Source organism: Schistocerca piceifrons, chromosome 7, assembly GCF_021461385.2.
Source record: "Schistocerca piceifrons isolate TAMUIC-IGC-003096 chromosome 7, iqSchPice1.1, whole genome shotgun sequence".
NCBI lineage: Eukaryota > Metazoa > Arthropoda > Insecta > Orthoptera > Acrididae > Schistocerca > Schistocerca piceifrons.
Window position 1 is genome coordinate 273,174,804 of NC_060144.1, and position 27,773 is coordinate 273,202,576.

The 27,773-nt window shown below is 45.7% G+C and overlaps 1 protein-coding gene across 1 annotated transcript in view; it reads left to right on the plus strand.

The window, feature by feature from the left end:
- LOC124805201 overlaps positions 1–27,773 on the plus strand; it is a 503,287-nt gene that overhangs the window by 426,398 nt on the left and 49,116 nt on the right. Inside the window, exons 3-4 of the mRNA XM_047265697.1 lie at positions 2,371–2,504; positions 23,423–23,645. Coding sequence (XP_047121653.1) covers positions 2,371–2,504; positions 23,423–23,645 — 357 coding nt within the window. The remainder of the gene's footprint in view (positions 1–2,370; positions 2,505–23,422; positions 23,646–27,773) is intronic.

The window sequence follows — 27,773 nt, forward strand, 5'->3', positions numbered from 1 at the left end:
GCTTACACACTACTTAACCTAAATTATCCTAAGGACAAACACACACACCCATGCCCGAGGGAGGACTCGAACATCCGCCGGACCATTCATTCGAACGCTGAGCGTGCCTTCCTGACTTCGTAGCCTGTAAAAAGCACGCTGGCAAGTCTTTTCGAACGTGCAGAGCAATATCAACCGTGTCGTATATTCTGAAAATGGGTTTGAACGTAGACCAATGAGATGAGAGAACGCCACCTACCTCACATGACGACATCCCTCTTCCGTACAGAATCGCGAGATGCCATATTGGCTTTCAGTTAAAGCCCATATGTATATATACACCGTTTCTAAGCACCAGCGAGTTGAGGATCTCCCGAAGACCCGTCCTTAACTGTACGAATTTGTGTAATAAAATCACAGAAACGTCATATTGATGGTTAAAACTGCAGCAAAAGTGGAAAAACATCATCCGCTACGTCACAACGCGGACGAAAGTGTGTGTTGAGTGGTCGTTACAGACGAAGTGAATTCTGACGAAAAATACGAAGACAACTACAAAAGTCACTGCAGAACTGAATGTGGCACTCGCGAACCCTGTCGACGTCGAAATAACACGCAGGGAGCTCCTTAAGCAGGGAACTGCAGGGCGAACTGGAATAAGAATCGAAAGTGTGGTGTCGATACCATAAAACCCGGAATATGGAGAATTGGAGGAATGCCATTTGTTCGGATGAGTCTTGTTTCACACGGTTTCCGACTTCTGACCGAGTTTGCATGGCAAGTGTGCCACATGGCAGGGATTCGTTAATGATTGGGCAGCCATATCGTGATATTCCATGGGTTCCATGGTTGCTCTGAAAAGTCGTATTACTGCCAAGGATTAAGTGACCATTTTGACCGAACAAGTCCGTCCTATGGTACATTGTTTGCTACCCGTTAGTGACGCCGTGTTCCAAGAAGGCCCTTATTCACGCAGCTAGCGTCGTCCAGGACTGGTTTTGTGTGCACAAGAATGGACTGTCGCATCTCCGCTGCCCACCACAGTCACCAGATATCAACATTATTTAGCCTTTGTGGTCTGCTTTGAGGAAGATACGTGGTTTCTATCCTCCTCCAACATCGTTACCTGGATTGGCCAATATTTCGCTGGAAGGATGGCATAAGATTCTCTTGACAATGACACAGAACCTTTATTTATCTATTCCGAGACGAATGGGAACTGTTTTGAATGCCAACGAGGTTCCTGCACCGTATTAGGCATGGTAATTTGCTGTGTTTTCGTTGTTTCCATTTTTCTGTCAGATCCCTGTACCTCTGGTTACTTACCAATGACTTGTCGAAGAGCCACTTAAAATTTTTAAGTGCAATCCAAATGGACATCATGATCACAGCTTTGAGACTTTACCGCAGAGACGGCGGTTGGATGTCAGACCCGCCAGGGTAGCCGAGAGCGCTAACGCGCTGCTTCCTGGCCCCGGATCGAATCCGCCCGGCGGATTAACGACGACGGCCGGTGTGCCGGCCAGCCTGGATGTGGTTTTTAGGCGGTTTTCCACATCCTACTAGGTGAATACTGGGCTGGTCCCCACGTCCCGCCTTAGTTACCCGACTCGCAGACATTTGGAACACATCCACGCTACTTCACGATGTACACTAGACACATGGCAAGGAAAGCTTTTCTGACGAAGAGAAATTTGTTAACATCGAATATAGATTTAAGTGTTAGGAAGTCATTTCTGAAAGTTTTTGTATGGAGTGTAGCCATGTGTGGAAGTGAAACATGGACGATAAATAGTTTGGACAAGAAGAGAATAGAAGCTTTCGAATTGTGGTGCTACAGAAGAATGCTGAAGATTAGATGTGTAGATCACATAACTAATGAGGAGATATTGAATAGGATTGGGGAGAAGAGAAGTTTGTGGCACAACTTGACTAGAAAAAGCGATCGGTTGGTAGGACATGTTCTGAGGCATCAAGGAATCACCAATTTAGTATTGGAGGGCAGCGTGGAGGGTAAAAATCGTAGAGGGAGACTAAGAGATGAATACACTAAACAGATTCAGAAGATGTAGGTTGCAATAGGTACTGGGAGATGAAGAAGCTTGCATAGGATAGGGTAGCATGGAGAGCTGCATCAAACCAGTCTCAGAACTGAAGACCACAACAACAATAACAACTAGACACAGACAGATGGGGTGCACTAATTCCGTCCCGGGGGGGGTATGGGGTGGCGGCAGGAAGGGCATCCGGCCACCCCTTAACATTAACATGCCAAATCCGTTTAACCATGGCCTACCTTGCGTCACCGCGGGACAAGGCGCAAGCGATAGAATAGAATAGAATTTCGGTTGGATGTCAGTGTTTGGCAGAGGCTGTGTGTCCTTTTTGCAGGTGCAATCCAGGCCCGGGACACGCGGCAAGCGCCTTGCATCGCGCTGGGCGACGGCGGCCACGTCACCACGCTCACCGTCAACCTCATGGCGACGCCCGGCGCGCCCGACTACTGCGGCGTCATCGTCAACAACGTGAGTACTCGCCGGATATGAATCACAAAATTACTGCGACGACAACGACGATCTTTCGGTATCGACGACCCCACATGCTTCTGGCGTAGGTTCCTGGCCAGACCTTGCGTACGTCGCAGCGCCTGCGCAAGAACAAAGTCCTTCCTTTTGGGCCCTTGTGTTCTGTTTGTGGTTCAGGAATCCGTGCGCCTGGGTGGGGCGTGAGACGTAGTGAAAACGGTGCGTTAACCCGCGCAACCAGACAAATCACAAGCAGCGCATTGTGGGCGCACTTTGGGATGCTTGCACCTTGAGGAATAGCCATGAATAAACGTACCCAGACCATGAGGCACTAACTTGATGCATGTTTAGCAGTCAGTTTCTCTGCCCCAATAACTTGCTTCACAATTCCGAATTGTGTCCCTGCTCCGTAGCTGAGGCCCTAAACGCAAGCCTGTGCTGTGGCGCTCGTCTCAAGTGTGATTGGAGCTCTATTATTCCTTATATACATAACTGGTCTGGCGGACAGGGTGGCAGCAATCTGCAGTTGTTTGCCGACGATTCTGTGGTGTACGGGAAGGTGTCGAAGTTGAGCGACTGTTGGAGGTTACGAATTAGACAAAATTTCTAGTTGGCGAGATGAGTGACAGCTAGCTCTAAATGAACAAAAATGTAAGCTAATGCTGATGCGTAGGAAATACAGACCAAGAATTTTCGGATACAGCATTCCAGTGTCCTGCTTGATTAAATATCTAGGCGTTATGTTGCGAAGCAGTATCAAATGGAACGCGCATGTGAGGGTGGTTGTGGGGAAGTCGACTGGTCGACTTCAGTTTATTGGGAGAATGTTAAGAAAGCGTGGTTCATCTGTGAAGGAGACCGCATGTAGGAAACTAGTGCGACCCATTCGGGAGAACTACTCGAGTGCTTGGGATCCGTACCAGATCGGATCACAGTAATACTTCGAAGCAATTGACAAAGGGGGTGCAGGATTTGTTACCGATAAGTTTGAACGACCCACAAGTGTTACGGCGATGTGCTTTGGGAACTCAAATGAGTATCGCTGGAGGGAAGGCGACGTTCGGGGCACAACAACAATGAGAAATTTAGAGAGCCGGCGTCTGAAGCTGCCTGAAAAACGATTCTACTGCCGCCAACATATACAAATTTCGCGTAAGGACCACGAAGGTAAGGTACAAGAAATTATAGCTCATACGGAGACTTCCCCTCGCACTGTTTGCGAGTGGAACAGGAAAGCAAATGACTAGCAGTAGTACATGGTACCCTCTTCCACACGCCATACGGTGACTTACGGAGTATGTACAGGGTGTTTCAAAAATGACCGGTATATTTGAAACGGCAATAAAAACTAAACGAGCAGCGATAGAAATACACCGTTTGTTGCAATATGCTTGGGACAACAGTACATTTTCAGGCGGACAAACTTTCGAAATTACAGTAGTTACAATTTTCAACAACAGATGGCGCTGCAAGTGATGTGAAAGATATAGAAGACAACGCAGTCTGTGGGTGCGCCATTCTGTACGTCGTCTTTCTGCTGTAAGCGTGTGCTGTTCACAACGTGCAAGTGTGCTGTAGACAACATGGTTTATTCCTTAGAACAGAGGATTTTTCTGGTGTTGGAATTCCACCGCCTAGAACACAGTGTTGTTGCAACAAGACGACGTTTTCAACGGAGGTTTAATGTAACCAAAGAACCGAAAAGCGATACAATAAAGGATCTGTTTGAAAAATTTCAACGGACTGGGAACGTGACGGATGAACGTGCTGGAAAGGTAGGGCGACCGCGTACGGCAACCACAGAGGGCAACGCGCAGCTAGTGCAGCAGGTGATCCAACAGTGGCCTCGGGTTTCCGTTCACCGTATTGCAGCTGCGATCCAAATGACGCCAACGTCCACATATCGTCTCATGCGCCAGAGTTTACACCTCTATCCATACAAAATTCAAACACGGCAACCCCTCAGCGCCGCTACCATTGCTGCACGAGAGACATTCGCTAACGATATAGTGCACAGGATTGATGACGGCGATATGCATGTGGGCAGCATTTGGTTTACTGACGAAGCTTATTTTTACCTGGACGGCTTCGTCAATAAACAGAACTGGCGCATATGGGGAACCGAAAAGCCCCATGTTGCAGTCCCATCGTCCCTGCATCCTCAAAAAGTACTGGTCTGGGCCGCCATTTCTTCCAGAGGAATCATTGGCCTATTTTTCAGATCCGAAACGATTACTGCATCACGCTATCTGGACGTTCTTCGTGAATTTGTGGCGGTACAAACTGCCTTAGACGACACTGCGAACACATCGTGTTTTATGCAAGATGGTGCCCGGCCACATCGCACGGCCGACGTCTTTAATTTCCTGAATGAATATTTCGATGATCTTGTGATTGCTTTGGGCTATCCGAAACATACAGGAGGCGGCGTGGATTGGTCTCCCTATTCGCCACACATGAACCCCTGTGACTTCTTTCTGTGGGGACACTTGAAAGACCAGGTGTACCGCCAGAATCCAGAAACAATTGAACAGCTGAAGCAGTACATCTCATCTGCATGTGAAGCCATTCCGCCAGACACGTTGTCAAAGGTTTCGGGTAATTTCATTCAGAGACTACGCCATATTATTGCTATGCATGGTGGATATGTGGGAAATATCGTACTATAGAGTTTCCCAGACCGCAGCGCCATCTGTTGTTGAAAATTGTAACTACTGTAATTTCGAAAGTTTGTCTGCCTGAAAATGTACTGTTGTCCCAAGCATATTGCAACAAACGGTGTATTTCTATCGCTGCTCGTTTAGTTTTTATTGCCGTTTCAAATATACCGGTCATTTTTGAAACACCCTGTATATAGATTTAGATGTATAATCGAAGGTAAGCGGAATCATGGTGGTGAATGAACTTTTAACCGCCAGTATTTTGCCACGAAGGAGAGGAGAACTGGTTGCGTAAAGTTCCTGATGACCATCTTTGCGCCAATGTTTTGCATTGAGCCGTGTTCACATACGTAAGTAATTTGACGCTACAGCTTTTAGCTGTCTGTAGTGGGACTGGGAGCTACTGTTCACACATACTGCCAGAAATTCTACGTAGATGCACAGCTTTCAGCATGGCATCGATTGAAATCATATTGACGGGCATTAATGTTATAGTACAGGTTACGGCGTTAGAGCTGTGACAAGGTCTAACATTCTGCGTGGTGTCTGTCTGTTCTATATCGTGTCTCCCTACCACTTTCGCGCAACGACGCTCTGAGCGTGTTTTTTTAGGGAATTGACTAGTTTGAACCTGGGACCTATTGCTGGTAAGGAGACGCCAGACCACACATGACATGTAGAGTTCAGAAGAGTTCAGTGAGACTAGCGATGATATAACCCAGTACTTAATGACTTAAGCGTCAGCTCCACTGCACTCCCTGTAAAAGAATCTTAATACTAACTAAATTTAGTGGAAGGGGTTCAAGGCTTTCCTATTTTTAGTTAGCTGGTAAAATAACGTCGAAAAAGCAGTTAAGTTTACCATTGGAAATTTTATTCTACTCACAAAACATTGTTTATAAATTACACTATTGATAAAAGGAAATGTTTTAATGCAGGATGGTAAAAACCAACTGCATTCAACAAAAATGTGAACGAATATTCCCTGAATGGGTTTCCAAGTTCTACAATGGATCGAAGGATGACCCATGCCATATCACATCTATAATCTAGGTTTAAACTATCAAAATGGTCTACAGTGACCCTCAATTATCTTTAATTACTTATCTAACTTGTCATAAATTACAGTGGCTGATGTGGCTTCTCAATAACTATATAACAGAAAAATCATCGCGTTTCAGATTTTTACTTCAAGTGGCAAATGTGAACACCATGAGCTTTAATTGACGATCGACACTAGTATTACGCCAAAAGGGGGTGTAACAGATGAGACTTCTATAGTTCTGAGTGAAGCTTTATGCGCTGTTATGTGGCATCGCGTGCGTTCATTACCTTGTTGGTGTTCGTCAGGGGGCGGCGGCCAGCACAGCTCCGCTCACCTCGCCGTCTCGGAAGCAACTCTCCCCTAACTTCTCCTTACTACAATTTACCGAAGTTGGTTTAAAAAAAACTATCTGGCTGTGTTTTCATCTGACCAATCAGCTCCGCCTACAAAAATTCTGTCTATCCAATGAGAAACGTTATACTTTTCGTGGTGGGGCAATGTTTTTAAAGTTTGCAACGTAACAGAGACGCGAAAAAGTCTCACGCTAAAACTTGCAGCTGGTGTGGTCCTTTTAGTGTTATCGTAAGATCTATACTGTTTTTCTGGAGGGCTCTATCTTTTAACATGGGCTGGGGGGTGGTCCTGACGTAACAGAGACGCGAAAAAGTCTCACGCTAAAACTTGCAGCTGGTGTGGTCCTTTTAGTGTTATCGTAAGATCTATACTGTTTTTCTGGAGGGCTCTATCTTTTAACATGGGCTGGGGGGTGGTCCTGACGTAACAGAGACGCGAAAAAGTCTCACGCAAAAACTTGCGGCTGGGGTAGCCATTTTTGTGTTATCGTAAGATCTATACTGTTCTTCTGGAGGGCTCTAGCTTTTAACATGGGCCGGGGGGTGGTCCTAGCGGTTAGCTGGAGACGTGGGTGTCCGTCCCTTATCGTAGGACCTTCAGCTTAACACGGTTCTGCTCTCGGCTTCTGTTCTCGTTTCTCCCCTCAGAACTGCGTCTGTCCCACGGTGGGAAGGTATGACATGCATTTAGGCATTCTTGTGTTGGTCTATGGTATTCCATTTGCTCACTCGTTACTCGTATTACTTTGGTTAATTTAATGTCACGATTTATTCGGAGCTATGTGACATAGTACTGGATTTGCTTATCATGTCAGAGTTTTCATGGAAGGTGTTGGATTTGCCTGACACCTTACAAAGGAAGACGAAACCCAATGTTCGATTCGAAAATAGACTTCGTGCAGGCATAAATCAAGGGGAAAAAGCACATTTATAGAAGAAATAGTGCCCGAAGCCGAAAATATTGTCGGCTGTGGCAAATTTAACCAACATCTGGCATGTGAATATCATCTGAACACACGCCACTCTTCCAAAATGTTAGAATCTTATTTTATTCGTTGATGTGGGCATTTCGAGTAACAAATTTTTGGTTTGACAGCTGTGACCTTAAGCTCGAGGGCTATTTCGTTCTCAGAATCCACAATGTGTACAGTGTTTGGTCTCACAGATCACGAAGTTTATACGACTCATTTTCTTGGTGCTATATTAATTTTATTTATTTCTCATGAAAAAATCTTTCAAGATTTTGAGATAGATGATTTGCGCGCGCGCGCGCGCGCACACACACACACACACACACACACACACACACACACACACACACACACACACACACACACTATTGCAGAAAATTAAACATTCGTTGTTGTTCTTGCTGATCCAGAAGCTGCGAAAGTGTACCTGCCGACAACTGCTAAGACTGTTTTCAGTAACAAAATGAAAACTCACTGATACCGAGTGAAGTACAGCAGAAATTACTCCACGATAACTGCGATAGAATGATCGTGTTTCGTAATACAGCACCAGGGAGCAGTGATGGAAGGAAAGCGGAGTAATAAAGTACAACCACTCTGAACTTTCTGTATCATGACAAAAGTTGCGCCTCTGAATTTGTGCCACTGAAAACTGGGAGTTCGCTCATGCAGCTGAATTGCAACTGCAGCATGCCACTAACTGCAACTAACTGTGAACTGAGATTTAAGTTCCGAAACTTTCCGCGGCGATCCGTCCGTCGGATGGGAAAGTTAACCCACACGGTCCCCTTGGATGCTGTTCGAGGTGAGAAGGATAGGTGCCGGCACCGGGTTTCAGCATCTCCCTTCTGTTAACCTCGTCACACAACATAAAACATAACGCCACACTACACATATCCACTACACGCACTCACACTCAACAGATAGACGTAGGATATACAAGGTGACAATTATTGAACTAAATTGGAAAAAATGTAAATTAGTTACAAACTACGGCGTGCACACACTTTATTTACCATGTAAACATCACCACAGATATTCGGATTTAGGTTATGACATGTTCGATATGCCTGCCATCATTGGTGATGATGTGGCACAGACGACTACCGAACTTCTGCTTGACCCGCTGAGGTATGGGAACATCGATGCTGTCGATGACCTCCTGGATGGCAGTTTTCAGCTCAACAGTGGGTTTGGGGGTTATTTCTGTACACCTTGTCTTTAATATAGCCCCACGAAAAGGGGTCGCATGTGTTCAGATCCGGAGAATATGGTGGCCAATCGAGGCCCATGCCAGTGGCCTCAGAGCTCCAAAGTGCTCCTCCAGGACATCAAACACTCTCCTGCTTCGATGGGTCGAGCTCCGTCTAGCATGAACCACACCTTGTCGAAATCAGGGTCACTTTGGATAATGGGGATGAAGTCATCTTCCAAATCTTTCACGTACCATTCGGTAGTCGCTGTGCTTTCAAGAAATATCGCACCGATTATTCCGTGACTGGAGATTACACACTACACAGTCCCCCGCTGAGTATGAAGTGATTTCTCGATCGCGAAATGTGGGTTCTCAGTCCCCCCAAATGTGCCACTTTTGCTTATTGACAAATCCATCCAAATGAAAGTGGGCTTCGTCGCTAAACCGAACAATACTAATTCTCTCATGCTCCACGGCTAACCGTTCAGTTTGAACGTCCTAACTCAAACCGTTCAGAAGTTATGACGATTTTATTTCGTATAGTTTAATAATTGTGACCCGGACCTCTCACCTATCCGCAGTGAAACGGGCCATTGTGTGCGGCGGAAGTAACACTCTTCCTACTGCGCGGCTGAAGCTACCTCTTGTGGTCTCCCAGCAACAGTGTCAAACTTAATTACTTTTTTTTCATTTGCAAGGTTACTAATACTCCTTCTGTGCTGGGTAGAGGTGATACAGGAATTTGTACAGATTTATATGTCTACTGTTGACGAAAAGCGGGGAAACCGGTTTGAGTCACGACCTCACACAAATTTTCGATTGTCGCGACATATTCATTATGTTCCAGATTTAGCAGTTCTTACCGTTCTGCACTGATATCGTTTTATGTCACTGCATCTACACCGATCTCAATCCAACTAATGCATTCATTTCATTGCAGTACACTTAGGAAGGAAGATTCGAATTTCAGGTCCCATCGACAACGAAGTCGTTGGAGACGGAGCACAAACTCGGATTAGGGAAACATGCGTAAAGAAATCGGCCGTGAGTCTTTTAAAAGGAACCATCCTGGTATCTGAATTAAGCGCTTGAGGGAAATGTGGATGGCGGTATGGCTGCGCTAACCACTGTGTGAGATGTCAGTTAAGTTGTCTAGCATACCCCTGGGATGCTACAAGTCCCATCACTTATGGCATACAGGGAAGGGAAGCTCGCCAGAGGATCATGCAAATTTAAGAGACACAATTTCTCACTATGGATAACGCTTTATTGAATGAGAATTACTGGGGTTGACCCTGTTAAGCACGAAAATACAAGTACCATACCTCACATGGGTGTCCTAATGTAGACACACATCTAACTAAAGAAGGAAACTTGCAGTCAGTATAATAATTTAGTTTAGTGCCGTAAGACGTAAAATAAAATGATTTATCCACTGAATCAAACTTATGAACATTTACTAAATGTACCAAAGGTTGTAATTATGACTGTAAACTAAGTACAAGTGGGTGGACACATGAAATCATAATATTAAACCATCGCAGATATTGCCACTGACTGTGCAAAGGCTTAGTGGTTTGAAGAAAGAACCCCGGAAAGTACGACCTCCGAGAGAGTCATCAAAGCACATGACAGGTGCAACTGGCTGGCGGTGAATGCTAAAACTGTGATATTAAACCCTGATGCAATTTAACTAGCTTTGCGTACCGCTCGCCACAGTGGTTACATCGACGGCTCATCCTTACCAGGTGTGTGTGTGTGTGTGGGGGGGTGGGGGGGGGTGGGGGGGGTGGGGGTGTGTGGGAGGGGGGGGGGTGGAAGACGGTTGCGGTAGCAAATGGAAATTCTCAGTCCAGCTCGAGCCCTGTTCTCTGCTCTAAAGCCGCCTATTCACAGGCCAACCAGCCGGCCGTCCCCTCCTCCCTGCGAAGCTGGTCTGCCCCGACATGTCCACCTTTGTAGTGTACGATATTACAGCGGTCGGGTCCTGGGTCACGGTGCGTTCGGCTCTGCTGGCGCACCGCTACCTGCCAGCTTGCATCCTTTACCCTTATGTTTTGGCATGGTGAAAACTGCTACGCGACAGTGCGCAAGCAGGGTCCCGCACATGGTCACATTGTGCTCACACATAGTGAGACGGGTTGTCTACCAACTGAGCTGGGGAGTGGTGTGGAAGGGGGGGGGGGGGGAACAAATTGGCCGACTTTTCTGTCAGTGAATGGGTGGCCTAAGTTAGTGACATCTCTCTCTCTCTCTCTCTCTCTCTCTCTCTCTCTCTCTCTGGTTGACTAAAGTGGAGTGCATTCTCGCTCGATGGCACTCCTGAGTCGAATGTATCTTTGACAGCTCAGCAGCAAGTGTCTTCACTTCAATCTATGTACCGCCAGTGTGTTCTGGCTTTACTCTCTGAAACCTGGCTATTATTTCCCACGTAGGAATGTCGCCATCCAATTGCAGTAGCCCCTGTGAGTGCTGACCAATAATAACAAGTTTAATTAATTCGTATTCTCACGGATTTTGTCATGGTTAATCAGTAATGGCTTGGCATGTGGAGGAAGGCAGAGAATCTCTTCTACTACAAGACAGATTTCCAGCATCGGAAAGTGGAAAACCTTGGACACTGACACGTCCAGGTGAACGGTCCTTCTAGTAAAATGAAGCGCCAGAGAAACTAGTATAGGACTCCGTATTCAAATACAGAGACGTGTAAACAGGCAGAATACGGCGCTGCGGTCGGCAATGCCTATATATGACAAGTGTCTGCTATAATGGCAGGTTATCAAGATTTAAGTTAGTTTGAACGTGGTGCTACAGTCGGCGCACGATCGAGGGACAGTATCTCATAGGTCGCGATGAAGTGAGGATTTTTCCGTACGATCATTTCACGAGTGTAATGTCAATATAAGGAATCAGTTAAAACATCAAATCTCCGACCGCGCTGCCGATGGAAAAAGATCCTGGATGAATGGGGCCAAAGACGACTGAAGAGAATCGTTCAACGTGACAGAAGTGCAACCCTTCCGCAAACTGCTGCAGATTTCAATGCTGGGCCATCAACAAAAGTCAGCGTGCGCACCATTCAACGAAGCGTCATCGATATGGGCTATCAGAGCCGAAAGCCCACTAGTGTACCTTGATGACTGCACGACACAAAGCTTTACGCCTCACCTGGACCCATCAACACCGACATTGTACTATTGGTGACTGGAAATATGTTACCTTGTCGGGTGAGTCTCGTTTCAAATTGTATCGAGCAGATGGATGTGTACGGGTATGGAGACAACCTCACGAATCCATGGACTCTGCATTTGAGCAAGCTGGTGGAGGCTCTGTAATGATGTGGGACGTGTGCAGCTGGAGTGGTATGTGACCCCTGATACGTCTAGATACGACTCTGACAGGTGACACATACGTTAAGTATCCTGTCTGATCACCTGCATCCATTCATGTCCAATGTGCATTCCGACGGACTTGGGCAGTTCCAGCAGGACACTGCGTCACCCCACACGTCCAGAATAGCAGAGTGGCTGCAGGAACGCTCTTCTGAGTTTAAACACTATCGCTGTCCACCAAACTCCCCAGAGACGAACATTATTGAGCATATCTGGGATGCCTTGCAACGTGCTGTCCAGAACAGATCTCCACCCCCTTGTACTCTTACAAATATATGGGCAGCCCTGCAGGATTCATGGTGTCAATTCCCTCCAGCACTACTTCAGACATTAGTCGAGTCCATGCCACGTCGTGCGGCGGCACTTCTGCGTGCTGCGTGTTTGCGGGGTCTTGCACGATATTAGTCAGGTGTACCAATTTCTTTGGCTCTTCCATGTAAAATAATTACTGTGAACCAACCCCAGACCCTCTTTCTCGGATTTAAGCGAACATCGCGAGCAGCCGCGACCAACAGCCACTGCCATGACCTCAAGCTATGTGTTTTCCACCTGCCTTTCAGATTTTATTTTGCCAAAAGGATTCCTTCTAACTTCTCGCACAATGCACGGTGAATAAGTTTACGACACTCTGGTTCGTCTAAGTTAACTTCCAAGTTACGAGCGTGCTAAAGAATACCGCCAGCGCGGGAGAAAATAAAAGGAGAGGGGAAGAACAAGTAATTACCAGTGCAATCAGTGGCATTAGTGAATATTGTTTGCAATTTCCATACAGCATTAAGGAAACGACTACACTAATATTGGAATGTGCATATTATATTATGTATTATTATGTGATAATTCGATCACAAGCTGCCTCGCAACAACTGCCTCAAAACTTTCGGTTCAGCGTGTTTAATTCAATTCAAATGTTTGGTAACTATATCGTGGCATCCATGCTGTACGTAAAAGTGTTGAGTAGACGCTTCAAATAAGCAGAAATAGTAAAAAAATACGGGGAAGCACCCTCTTCAAGGAGGTTTTCATTCTTTCAGACGCCGTCGAAAGAAGCTGTCATGATATTTGCATAGTCAGTGTAATGAACTACGACCTTCTCATCATAAGACCGATGTGATACATTTTTTCCTCGAGGAAGGAATCTGCGAATAACACATTGTAGGGCGTTTGATCTGCCTTGGGTATCACTTAAATATTCACTTCGTCTTCGGGGATTGGCTCATCAGCCATTCAACGAACCTTGGACGAAGCGAGCGGAAGAGCAATGATGCTAGTGGAAACTGCTTAGGTTACAAGGTCAGCTGACATTGCAATTCTGTAGTTACTGCAGTCGAGGGAGCTTCCGAGAGGAGAACGGTGAATCCTGAAAGGCCGCTACTGTTGGCTCACCTTGGGAACTATTGCAGGCCCTCTTATGCAGCGAATTTATCCTCCCATTGACACATCCGATGAACACACCGCATTACTCCAGGCGCAACTAGCTGCGTCAATTCATTTCAAGACTGAAGAGCGCTCGACACTCAAGTTCCTGAACCTAGTTTCTTTTCTTGGTGATAGAAACGTTTACGGAAGTGTTGCATCCTTAGGTAACAAAACATCCAGGGTAGTTTCTGTAAGTGTTACACACAGATATTTCATGCGAGTGTAGATTCTATACTATAAATATTATAGTCTTTCAGATATCGGCTTGTTCCAAGTAGCATAGATTTTCAGGTGAAATAAGAGCCAAAGGTTTACTATGTGTAGGAAAACCTGATTGAAAGCAATCGTGACTGGGAGACAGTTGTAGGTTCGACATCATAGAGGACTGTAACTATACCTGCCTTTCTTTTCTTCTTCTTTTCACTCGTCGCTGCGTTTAATACCACTTTCTCCAAATATTTCTTTAACTCAACTGTAAATTTAAAATTTAATAATAGAATAGAGGAGAAGTATCCGAAGTGTCTCTAAACTGCATAATGCAATGGCTGATCAAGACAAGAAAATAATAATTACAGTAGCGCCTACATTTTAATAGAGGACAATATACACATATGCTGCGAGAAAGTAAAATAAAATCCAAGTTGAGTTCTGTCTTCGATAAAACTGTACGGAATAATGCTGGCCTCCATAACATGTATTTTCTGTAATTTTATCAAAATACTTACAGAAATCAGTGAAGCTTCGTTTACGTTGTAATGGACATACGTAGCAATTCCAAGTTACAAGAAGTGCATAAGATCCAGGAATTCGACCTCGGCTTCGGAATATTTCTTCCCTGGAAACGCGAGTTTCCTGAATGGTGACGGCATCGGTATTGTTGTCCAGCAAAAGTTTTGACAGGTAGTCACACTTTACGTTGCTAATGCTTTCGATATTCAGTTGAAGGAGTCTGATATAGTTTGTCCAATGTTTCTTGTTAATGGGCTCTGAAAAGAACTGTTTCTGCAATTTAGTTGATATATCATTTCCCGGGGATCCTATGGATAGTCTGGCTGCCTGTAATCACTGCTGCTCAATTAGCACCACCCGGGAGGCACTTGTAGGGTATTTTAAGGTTAAACCTACGGACGGTTGGCGAACGTAAAACTGGAAGTAAGTTTCAGAGGCAGAATTCTTCGTCATAAGTGGAACCGAAAATATCTTGGTGTCATCCTGGACCGTACATTATGCTTCAAACAACACCTTTTTATCTCAGCTCAATAGTTGAGGACTCGAAGCAACATCCTCCATAAGCTATGCGGAACTACCTGGGGATCTTCAGCAACCAACCTGCGATCTTCAGCTCTGGGCTTGGTCTACTCAAGTGCGAAGTATTGTGCACCTGTTTGGATGAACAGTCATCATGGCTTGTTGACACCCAGCTGAATACGACAAGGCGCATAGTATCTGGCGAAATCAGATCTACTTCAGTTTATTGGCTTCCACTGTTAACTGGTATAATGCCTCGTGATCTACGCTGATGTACTGCCCGTACGAGGGAATTCCACAAGATCTCCAGGAATTCTAACCTACCCGGGCATAGCGACCTGCCACTTTTAAATCGTAAGAGACTGAAATCACGCCATCCAACTAAAAAATGTTCAAATGGCTCTGAGCACTATGGGACTTAACATCTGAGGTCATCAGTCCGCTAGACATAGAACTATTTAAACCTAACTAACCTAAGGACAACACACACATCCAAGCCCGAGGCACGATTCGAACCTGCGACCGTAGCAGCAGCGCGGTTCCGGACTGAAGCGCCTAGAACCACTCGGTCACAGCGGCCGGCTCCATCCAATTCTGTGCGATGCTGCTGACATCGTTGCTAAGGATTTCAAACCGCTTGAAGAATGGAAATATCGGTGGGAAGCAGTGACAGATGTGCACCTGCATAACATCTTCTCAAGTGCTAAACTTCCAAGTGGATTCGACCAACCACGCAAGGGGGCGGGGGACGACAGGTTGGCCGACTCGTCAGCCAGTAAATGGGTGGCTTAAGTTGGTGACATCTCTCTCTCTCTCTCTCTCTCTCTCTCTCTCTCTCTCTCTCTCTCTCTCTCTGATTGACTAAAGTGGAGTGCATTCTCGGTGGCACTCCAGAAGCGAATGTATCTATGACATCTCAGCAGCAGGTGTGTTCACTTCAATCTATGTACCGCCAGTGTGTTCTGGCTTTACTCTCTGAAACCTGGCTATCATTGCCCACGTAGGAATGTCGCCAGCCAATTGCAGTAGCCTCTGAGAGTGCTGACCAATAATAACAAGTTTAATTAATTCGTAATCTCACGGATTTTGTCATGGTTAATCAGTAATGGCTTGGCATGTGGAGGAAGGCAGAGAATCTCTTGTAATACAAGAACGATTTCCAGCATCGGCCAGTGGAAACTTTTGCAGATTGTCACGACCAGGTGAACGGTCCTTCTACTACACTGAAGCGCCAGAGAAACTGGTATAGGAATGCGTATTCAAATACAGAGATATGATATAAATAGGCAGAATACGGCGCTGCGGTCGGCAACGCCTATATATGACAAGTGTGTGCTACAATGACAGGTTTTCAAGATTTAAGTGAGTTTGAACGTGGAGCTACAGTCAAATGGTTTAAATGGCTCTGAGCACTATGGGACTTAACTGCTGTGGTCATCAGTCCCCTAGAACTTAGAACTACTTAAACCTAACTAGCCTAAGGACATCACACACATCCATGCCCGAGGCAGGATTCGAACCTGCGACCGTAACGGACGCGCGGCTCCAGACTGTAGCGCCTAGAACCGCTCGGCCACATCGGCCGGTGGAGCTACAGTCGGCGCACACGCGAGGTACACAGTATCTCATAGTTACCGATGGGATTTTTCCGTACGACCATTTCACCCGTGTACTGTCAATATCAGGAGTGAGGTAAAATATCAAATCTCCGTTATCGCTGCCGCCGGAAAAAGATCCCACAAGTTAGGGACCAACGATGACTGAAGAGAATCGTTCAACGTGATAGAAGTGCTACCCTTCCGTAAATTGCTGCAGATTTCAGTGCTGGGCCATCAACAAATGTCAGCGTACGAACCATTCAACGAAACATCGTCGATACGGGCTTTCGGAGCCAAAAACCCACTTGAATACCCTTGATGACTGCACGACACAAAGCTTTACGCCTCGCCTGGGCCTGTCAACACCGACATTGGACTGTTGATGACTGGAAACATGTTGCCTGGTCGTACGAGTCTCGTCTCAAATTGTATCGAGCGGATGGACGCGTACGTGTATGGAGACAACCTTATGAATCCATGGACACTGTATGTCAGCAGTGGACTGATCAAGCTGGTGAAGGCTCTGTAATGGTGTGTGGCGTGTGCAATTGGAGTGGTATATGACCCCTGATACGTCTAGATACGGCTGTGACAGGTGACACGTACGTAAGCATGTCTGATCACCTGCATCCATTCGTGTCCATTGTGCATTCCGACGGACTTGTACGATTTCAGCAGGACAATGCGAGACCCCACACGTCCAGAATTGCTACAGAGTGGCTCCAGGAACACTCTTCTGAGTTTAAACACTTCCGCTCGTCACCAAACACCCCAGCCGTAAACATTATTGAGTATATCTGGGATGCCTTGCAAAGTGGTGTTCAGAAGAGATCATCACCCTCTCGTACTCTTACGGATTTATGTTCAGCCCTGCAAGATTCATGGTGTCAGTTCCCTCCAACACTACTTCGGACATTTGTCGAGTCCATGCCACGTCTTGTTGCGGCTCTTCTGCGTGCTCACGGGGGCCCGACACGATACTAGGCAGGTGTACCAGTTTCTTTGGCTCTTCAGTGTATGTCTCCATCTTGCCGGTTGGTCGAATCATGCCATATTCAAGTTTGTAGGGCTTTTAGATGTGACAGTGGCCCAGTCTTGGACTGCGTGAGAACTTGAGTGCAGGCATACTCGTCATCAAGGTTCCAGTCACCACATCTGAACCGAGCGAGGTGGCGCAGTGGTTAGACACTGGACTCGCATTCGGGAGGACGACGGTTCAATTCCGCGTCCGGCCATCCTGATTTAGGTTTTCCGTGATTTCCCTAAATCGCTCCAGGCAAATGCTGGGATGGTTCCCTTCAAAGGGCACGGCCGACTTCCTTCCCCATCCTTCCCTAATCCGATGAGACCGATGACCTCGCTGTCTGGTCTCCTTCCCCAAAACAACCCAACCCAACCCAACCACATCTGACCATCACGATGGGGGACTGCTTTATTGTGCTCCACGCATATCGTAACCCCTTCTCGTCTGCAGCTGCCGTCCGAGAACAAGTAATGGACTCTGTGCAACATTATGCACCATTCCACACCCCTGGTCGGAAACTAGCAGCAGAAAAACTAGGGAATCGTCCCATGTGCGGACTGCCGTTAACACCAAAACACAAACTGCTGTGTTTGGTGTGGCGCAGTGCCCAGGAAGCACGGGCCGCCGATGAAAGGCGTCGCATTGTGCTCAAACATGAATCGCGATTCTGCCCTATTTTCATTCTTCCAATGTTTTGGAGATACACACCTGTATTACTATATGTGTCACGGCGCCGGAGAACCATCGCGTTTGAGTTGGGTGGTAGTGATAGAGTGAACTGTGACAGCGCAGTTCGTAACAAATATCCTGCGCCCTAATGTGTTACCTCTCATGCGACAATACAGGGTGTCCCAAAGAGAATGGCACGATTTTAACTTGTAATAATATTGAGACAAATGTCACTAGACAACTGAAACAGCGCTAGATGTAATCAGCATGGTCTAGGGTTTCAGAAAAAATCCGCAAGATGTCGCTACGAGCGCTGACCTGGAGCGTGCAGCCAGTCTCGCGCAATATGGCGTCCGCGCAACAGAAGGCGTATTGTGTTATCGAATTTAGTCGTACTCAGTGATCGCAGTTTAGCGGGCGTTTCATATTCGATTTCGTGCTGAACCATCATCACCAAAGAACATTCGACGGTGGTATAAACGGTTTGAAGAAACAGTGTATCACTATAAAGGCAAAAGTCCTGGCCGGCTCCGCGTTCGAGGACAAACAGGACAATCTAAAAAATGGTTCAAATGGCTCTGAGCACTGTGGGATTTAACATCTGAGGTCATCAGTCTCCTAGAACTTAAAACTACTTAAACCTAACTAACCTAAGGACATCACACACATCCATGTCCGAGGTAGGATTCGAAGCTGCGACCGTAGCAGTCGTAGGACAATCTATCTTGCAGTGATACGGAACTGGTTATTCACACAACTTGACTCTGACAATTTCACCTATCAGCAAGATGGAGCACCACCACACTGGCACAACAACGTGCGCAGTTTCCTCAATGCCAACGTGCCTCAACGTTGGATAGGGCGTAGACGAGGCCTCCGAGAAAGACAGGTCGCGGCGCGTACGTCACGAAGGTAGCCCTGCGCTCGCTCGCTCGCTCAAATCAGCAGAAAAACGACGTTTCTACACCTGTTGACTCGTAACTAGGCGTGTCTGTACAAACGAAAACTGAATCTTCTACTGGAGTCCGCTATTATGGAATCTTAGTATTGTTAGTCCTATAATGATGGGAAGTCCATGAGCGTACTTACAATCTGTTACGGCTGTACTGGCGTTCAATAAAATAAAATCATGCTAAAATGATTATCAGTTGCATAAGGCACCACTTCCAGCATGTAATGAGTACTGTTAAGCAGAAGAGACTAAAAGCTATAATCAAGCCGTTATACCATTTATATCGACTATTGATCTTAAATTAAATTTTGCTGTAGTACTGTTACTCAGTAAGACTTCATAATAGCATATTCCAGTGGAAGACGCAATTCTAGTTAGTACTTATACGCCCAGGTGCGAGTTAAGAGATTTAGAAATGCATTTTGTCTACTGGGCTGAGCGAGCGACCGAGTTCAGGACGTGGCGTACGCGCCGCGGCCTGTCTTTCTCGTGGGCCTCGCGGCGTACTGGACTGCGAGACCAGGCTTTACGCTCTTAGCCTCCTAGGTCCCTTGAATTAATACCATTTGATTTTTTCCTATGTGGATATGTTAAACAATGTGTTTTCGTTCCTCCCTTACCTCGTGACATTGTTGACTGAAAGCCAGAATATCAGCTGCTGTAGCTTCAGTGACAGAAGACATCTTACGCTCAGTTTGGGATGAATTCGGCTATTGGCTAGATGTCGTCCGTGCAGGCAGTGTAGGACATAGTGAACATTTATGATAGATTTTTATGAACTTCTGTCTTTTCTGGGTAATTTAGTATGCAATTTGTTGATGTTAAGCCCTTCCTAACAAATAATTATATTTAAAATCGGGTCATTCTTTTTGGGACACCCTTTATTGTGGTGTCATTTTTCAACAGTGCAGTGCCCGCCCACACACAGCACGTACGTCCATGAAGTCTGCTTGATGTTGAGGTCCCTATGTGGGCAGCGAGATCCCCATATTTTTAACCGATAGAACATATAAGCTCTGATATCAACTCCGTCTCAGTGCTCAGTATCCAGGGCATCTAGGACTGGTTACAACAGCTGTGGGACAGCTTGCTTCAGGAGAGGTTAAAACGACTGGATGACACTCTTCCCAACCGAATCACTGCATGCAAGCATTGAGGCCAGAGAGGATGAAATACCATAGTGATACGTGAGCTCATATTGAGAAGTTCTTTGTACATTTGTATTTTCTTGTAATCGCTCAAATAACGTCACATACCCTCTCAACCTGTGAAGTTTCATTTCGTTTCCTCCTCCACTTCTGGGTGCGCTATACAGCGCGTAGTTAGAGGAATTCATTTCCATATTTGTGGAAACAAATATATTGTAGATATGACAAGATTGTAAGCTCCATGTCGTTTGTTGTTCTAATTTGTAATAGACCAAAGAAAGTTATTGTTTATTACCTATAGCTTTGCCGATGTGTGGAATAAACAAAGAGCGCAATATTCTGTAAGAAATTAACTTGGATTTTTCATTTCCCTTCCTGACATCAACAAGAGACTGTGAAATGAGAACGAGACATATGAAAAGTTCGTAATTAAACTGTTTATTATTTCAAAAGCACTCGCCATAAATGCTAATACATCCATCCCACTGTGAGAAAAGAAGGTCATTGTTCTAATGCAGTTGCCAATCGGACCATGACTGTTCCCAGGAGTGCACCATTTAGTTCGAAGCAAACCGACGGCCGTGAATGTCCTTCACGGCACCAAAAATGTGAAACTCACGTGGGGAGTGATCAGTACTGGATGGAGGATGTGTAAGGGCTTCCGAGCGAAACTTCTGCAGCGTAGTCGAAACAACTTTGGCAGTATGTGGGGCCCATCCGCGCACTGACCGTCTTGTCTCACAGCAGGACAAATGAGTTAACAGTTCCGGCAATTAGTTTTGAAATAAGACACTTTACTTAGTTTTTCTCATTTGTCTCGTTTTCTTTTGTCTACCATTTATATAGCTGGTCTACAAAAGACCAGGAAAAAAACAAATCGCATTAAAGCTTTGAACGTAGAAACACAAGTAGAATGAAGAATAATGAAACTTTAAAACGTAAGACAGGTCAATGTACAGCTATTTAAAATAGCTGACTACCTTTAGATTCATTCAAGTTTTTTTTTTTTTTTGTATTCACTACTGTCTTTTGAAACAGGTACATATTCTATAAACTGCTTACCCGTCGTATTTCCTCTGAGTGAATGAACTGAGAGCGTCGACAGGCGTTGTGCACTTGTGCACACTTTTAAAAGTCACCGGCTCTAAATGGCTCTGAGCACTATGGGACTTAACAGCTGTGGTCATCAGTCCCCTAGAACTTAGAACTACTTAAACCTAACCAACCTAAGGACATCACACACATCCATGCCCGAGGCAGGATTCGAACCTGCGACCGTAGCAGTCGCGCGGTTCCGGACTGAGCGCCTAGAACCGCTCGGCCACCGCGGCCGGCCACCGGCTCTCTGCGTTTTGTTTCCCACTATAAACGCACCGAGCGAGGTGGCGCAGTGGTTAGCACACTGGACTCGCATTCTGGAGGACGACGGTTCAATCCCGTCTCCAGCCATCCTGATTTAGGTTTTCCGTGATTTCCCTAACTCGTTTCAGGCAAATGCCGAGATGGTTCCTTTGAAAGGGCACGGCCGATTTCCTTCCCAATCCTTCCCTAGCCCGAGCTTGCGCTCCGTCTCTAATGACCTCGTTGTCGACGGGACGTTAAACACTAACCACCACCCCCCACCACTATAAACGCAAGCACGAAACGAACAAATGGCCAAACGCGATGGGGCAGTCACCGCATGGACTGGAAATACAGTAATAAATGGTGCGCTATAAGAAGCTGCAGCCAGTAATAATAATAATGACCGTATGGCATTGGTGGCCGGGAGGCCCCTCGCCGGGCGGTTTGCCACTACGGCGACTTGCGAGTGAATGAGGATGAAATTATGGTGAAAGACACACAACACCCAGTCATCTCGAGGCAGAGAAAATCCCTGACCCCCGCCGGGAATCGAACCCGGGACCCAGCGCGGGAAGTAATAACGCTACCGCAAGACCACGAGCCGCGGTCAGCTGCGGCCACTCATTAGGCGATGAGATGGAAGTGGAGGGAGGCGGGGGAAGTTACATAGTCACAATGTTTTTCTAAGCTTTTTTGTCACGTAGCACAAGTTTTTACGAACCAGTATTGTAGCATGCCGGGTCCTGTGCTCCTAACCAGCTTTTCACTGTTGATCTGAATTCATCATCGATGTCGTAGTGCTTACTTCCAAGATGAACTTTGGGCTGGAGCAACATGTAAAAATCACTCGGGGGAGAGATTGGTGAACGTGGAGGATGCGGGAACACCTCCCGGTTGTATCTTCCGAACTTCGCCTGGGGTATTCGAGTTGCAGAGCGGTCTTGTAGATGTAAGGTCATGCACATGTAGATATGTTGGAAAATAGTGTATCTGCATTCCCACCCCGTCTGTGTCAACAAAAACAAGCACCCCCACAGCCCAGCGGTAAAGTTACGTCAGGCAAGTAACTTTTTTTTGTTAGCACAAAGTACTCTAGCAACAAGCCCGCCCAGCTAGCCGCGCGGTCAACGGGCTGCTTCCCGAGCGGGAAGGCGTGCCGGTCCCCGGTACGAATCCGCCCGGCGAAATGTGTCGAGGTCCGGTGTGCCGGCCAACCTGTGGATGGTTTTTGAGGCGAATGCTGGCTGGTACCCCTACACTATGTCGGCGATTGCTGTGCAAACACTGTCTCCCCATATGCTTGCACCATAATTACTCTACCACGCAAACATTTGGGGTTACACTCGTCTGGTCTGGTATGAGGCGTGAGGCGTTCCTGTGCGGGGGGGGGGGGGGGGGGGCGGGCACTGGGGGCTGAACCGCACAATAACCCCTGGGTTCGGTGTGGGGCGGCGGTGGTGTGGGTGGACTGCTGTAGCCTGTTGTGGGTTTGTGGACCAATGAGGGGTACGATGGTGGGACAAAGCTTCTCAGTCGTTTCTAGGTCCCCGGTTCAATACACACACTGTAGCCAGCCGGGGTGGCCGAGCGGGTCTAGGCGCTACAGTCTGGAACCGTGCGACCGCTACGGTCACAGGTTCGAATCCTGACTCGGGCATGGGTGTGTGTGATGTCCTTAGGTTAGTTAGGTTTAATAAGTTCTAGGGGACTGATGACCTTAGAAGTTAAGTCCCATAGTGCTCAGAGCCATTTGAACCATTTTGAACACACACTGTAGTAACAGCAGAGGTGGTACTAATTGTTTAGATTTAGAGCGTTCAACGCGATGAACATTCTGCTGGTGGTGACAGTGTTAAGCAGCGCTGTTTTGCATTACTAAGCGAGCGCTGGCGCGGTGTTGCAGAAGACGGAGGAGCGGAAGGTTCCGGTGGCGGTGCGCATCCACCGCACGCTGGAGCTGGCCAACGATAAGTTCTACGTCATCACGTGCGGGAAGGCGGGCTTCCGGAACGCCAACAACCAGACGTCGCTGGTGTCGCTCAAGCTGCTCGACCACGACCGCAAGGTCACTGAGGTCGTGTATGGCCGCCCCTACACGCTGCGCGCCGACATCTCACGCCCCGATGGTGAGCTACTGATTATTATAACTACTTCGTTTGGCTCTTTAAAGACTACGTAGAACCAATAATTAGCGTAAGTCTTCTTTTTATTTCCTCAAAACATTTTCGACCTATCATTATAGGTCTGTCGTCGTTCTAGTGCCCATGCGTTACTTTTATCTTTTTGTCAGCTGTTTCGGCGTGAACTTATAAATGTCTATCGTTTGCCTCACGTCCGTGTCGTTGCTAGTCTCCATTACCCGTATGCGTCTTCAGGCGCACATCCAGTGTGCGTCTAAAAAGCTTGTGTGAACTATATTTAAAAAAAAGGCCACGTGCGAGTAGGACTAGCGCACTAAGGGTACCTTACACACTTAATTACGTATACAGTTCATCCATTCCAGGAGTCGAGAATCTAGATGATTTTTGCCTGTTATCGACATTGATCTTCGCAAGATATCTGTCCCAGAGATTCCAACAGTTTCAAATGTGTGAATTCCTAAAGAACCAAACTGCTGAGGTCATCGGTCCCTAGACTTACACACTACTTAAACTAACTTATGCTAAGAACAACATTCACACCCATGCCCGTGGTAAGACTCGAACCTCCGGCGCGCAGTTCGTGACGTGGCGCCTCAAACCGCGCGGCCACTCCGCGTGGCTCCTACACTTTCGAGAAAGTTTTAATTTCAAGTTTGAAAACAGATAACAAATGACAAACATTTTCTCTTGTAATATAATTACAAATTTACCATTGTCGGATTTTTCCTTTATTTGTACACTTAAACCTTGCTTTTTGCCAAATTCCATGCTTTTAGACCAACGGATCGTACCCTGTATGTTTTGATGAGTGAGTCTGAATCAAAATACGTGACATAAATGGCCGTATCTTTTGATTGCATTGACTTAGAAGCTAACGTTTATTATATTGAATGACCATAACCCTTAGTGTGTGACATAGGTTTCAACTTCATAAGTCTGTCCGTTCTCGAGGAAAACGGTGTCTTAGATGGACAGTCCGATAAGAAATGACAAAAGGAAATCTTGCGTTTGATATAATTGCAAATTAACAATGTTTGCGTTTTTTTTCCTTAGTTGTAGTATGAAACCTTGCTTGTTGCCAAATTTCATGATCGTATGTCAACGAGAAGTGTCTTATAGGTTTGACGAGTGTCAAAATATGTGACATAAATGACCGTATCTTTTGATTGCATTGTCATAGAGGCTACAATTTTTTACACCGCCAACGGACCGTAGACCTCAGTAAGTGACGTAAATTTCAGTTCGGTACGTGTACCCGGCCATGAGAAAAAGGGTTTTTAACAATCGGACAAAGTGGCAGACAGAAAACATAATGATCGTACAGGGGTTCCGTTTTTACCGATTGTGCTACAGAACCCTAAAAGTACGAAATACCATCGAAATACATTTATTTTTTCCTCCAAAATAATGTTGTTACTATTATCCCTCCCCGTCTTGATTCTTTGACAACCGACTAACGTTATACACGGCGGAAACCGTTCGAAAATATAGTTTACAGAACCAGTCACAAAGCATTTTTCGTATGTTGCAGCGCCGACATCAGAACCTCTGGTATTCGAAATACCCTGTCATATTTGTCGCTGTGGTGATCCATCACAACTGGCATATGTAAATCACTGAATGCTAGGCTGTTCCCCAGACACCAGTGAACACACCAAACTCTCTAAGGCAACCGACCAACTGTGTATGACCCCCAACCATAAGGTCGCACCGGCTTTCGCAGCAAAGATGAACTTCGGGGCCACTATTCACCAGTCAGTTTCATGTGGTTCTTGAGCGTATTATTTCATTCCCATATAAAAAAGTAGTGAAAAACAACAGAGCACCACATGAAGACGGGATATCAGCTGAGATCTGGAAACTGGAAGGGAAGCGGGCAGTTGAAACTACTTACGAGGTTATTAAAGATTGCTGGGAGAGGGGAAGAATACAGAAAGATTGGAAAAAACCATAATCCATCCGCTACATAAGAAGCGAGACAGAACAGACACCAACAATTATCGAGGCACATCCTCACTCCCAGTCACCTACAAAATTATATCCAAAGTTCTACTGAACAAGAGGGCCAAGCAGAACACACAACAAGCGAGTGCTATGCTGGGTTAAAAAAGAAAAAAAAATAGATCGTGCCCAGAGCAAGTATTTAACATGAAAACGATGCTCAGGATAAGAACAACACGGAATCTTAATACAGTCGTTACTTTCATTGACTTTAGAAACAGCCTACGATTCCGTAGGCAGACAGTAATTCTAACACTGGAAGAAGGGGGCGTCGACAAAACCACCAGATAGCTAGTCGAACAGACACTCACAGACAGCATGGGCGGCAAGCATAATCCTCGTATATTAGTGTCTAATTTTAAGCTATCCAACCAGTAAATTGCAGCATATAGACCTGTTTTTGGTCCTGGGTACTCCCTAGCGTTGCACTCACTTACAACATGGTCGCTTGTCAGACACACAGCGCCACACTCACACTGAGGACTTGAGGAGTTGCCCCATTTAAAAGCAGGGAAAATATTCAGAAACATTTTAGGACCACAAAACTGGGCGAAGGGAAGAAATGAAGATTTGTACAGAAACATAGAGACAATAACCGACACAATAAGGAAGAGGAGATTAAAGTTTTACCGTCATATTCACAGAATGAGTGCTAGTAGGCTAACCAAGAAAATTTTCAGTTTCATTTACAAATTTGAAAACTCCAAGCTACGGCTGGAAGGCACAAAAAGGAATCTGAGTGCACTAAACATTACAGAAGACACCAGACAGGACACAGAAAATTTTATTCTGCAATATAAATATTGCAACCTGTCTTTCTTTTCAACAACAAAAACCACAAACTATGAGAGAGATGTCAGATGAGAAGAAGCAGATCATCAGCCAGGGCGTGAAGTAATTCTGGAAAGATAAGAAGTAAAATATTGCATAGTCTTGGATTCTAAGCGGTCTACAATTGGCCAATTTATATCATAAAAAGTTAACAATAAATGAAATTTTATTTCAATAATTTAAGGCCTAACAGTTGCTATGAACTATGATTTTCGGACCATTTTTCTGACTAATACAATAAACATAAGTCAAGATAATTAAACTATCCGTCTCAGGTGACTTTTACTAGCTCGCTTCACATAGAGAGGAAAAAACTATTTAATCGCGTAAATAGTTAAGTTACCATGTCATAATTTCAGATTACATCATGGGAAGCAACGCTCTGTCAGTTGAGCAACATTAGTAAGCAGCAGTCTCGATCGCACAGTCTTTTATTAAAAATGTAGCCGGTTTCGGGCTTTAGTAGTAGGCCATCTTCAGATAATGCATCATCTGGCTGACGTTGATGACGTCTGGAACAACTGTGCTGTCGCAAAACTGCTGCTCAAAGGAAATCATGACATGTCTGCAATAAGCAACATAGTTCACAAACATATAGTTTACTTCAGTTACATTTAATAGCAGGCCGCATACATCTTTCGCACGGTAAACTCATGACGTCACTCAGGATGTCATGGGTCAAAGCAGACGAGTGGAATCGGACCTTGCACTTGACTCAAATTTTAGGCTTGGGCGTTTCTGGCACCCGTCTCAGGCTTGGTGTCCCGAGCGGCTGCTTGTGTTCTTTGGACCTTAAACTGGCATCAAAAAACCAAACACAATCCGACCGGTGGGTAAGAGAATCGTTATCAGTATCTTTGCAGCATTTCGGCTGCGAAAGAAACCATTCGGAGTTTACTGAGTACATGATATCCTGCCCGCACTCTCTAGAAACCATACACGTGCATCTGATGAGTACAATAAGATAAGCACACAGCGTCCATTCCGTTATGTGGAGAAAAGGTGGATGATCTGTAACAAAGAATAAATTAAAACAGTTTCTCACAACTGAAGAGATGCTACGCCTTGGGAAGATAGATTCCCAGCTTACATTTCAACATCATTTCTCGTGTTGCTCTAACTGGTAGCATGCTGTTTATCTCTTGTCTGTTTACAATAGAAGCAGCTTAGGTGTATATCATATTGGGTAGTTGGTAGAAATCAGGATTTACATATCATGTTTCAAGACGACTTTTGCTATCAGATATAGCCTCCCGTTTCCCAGCTTCTCCATAACTCTTG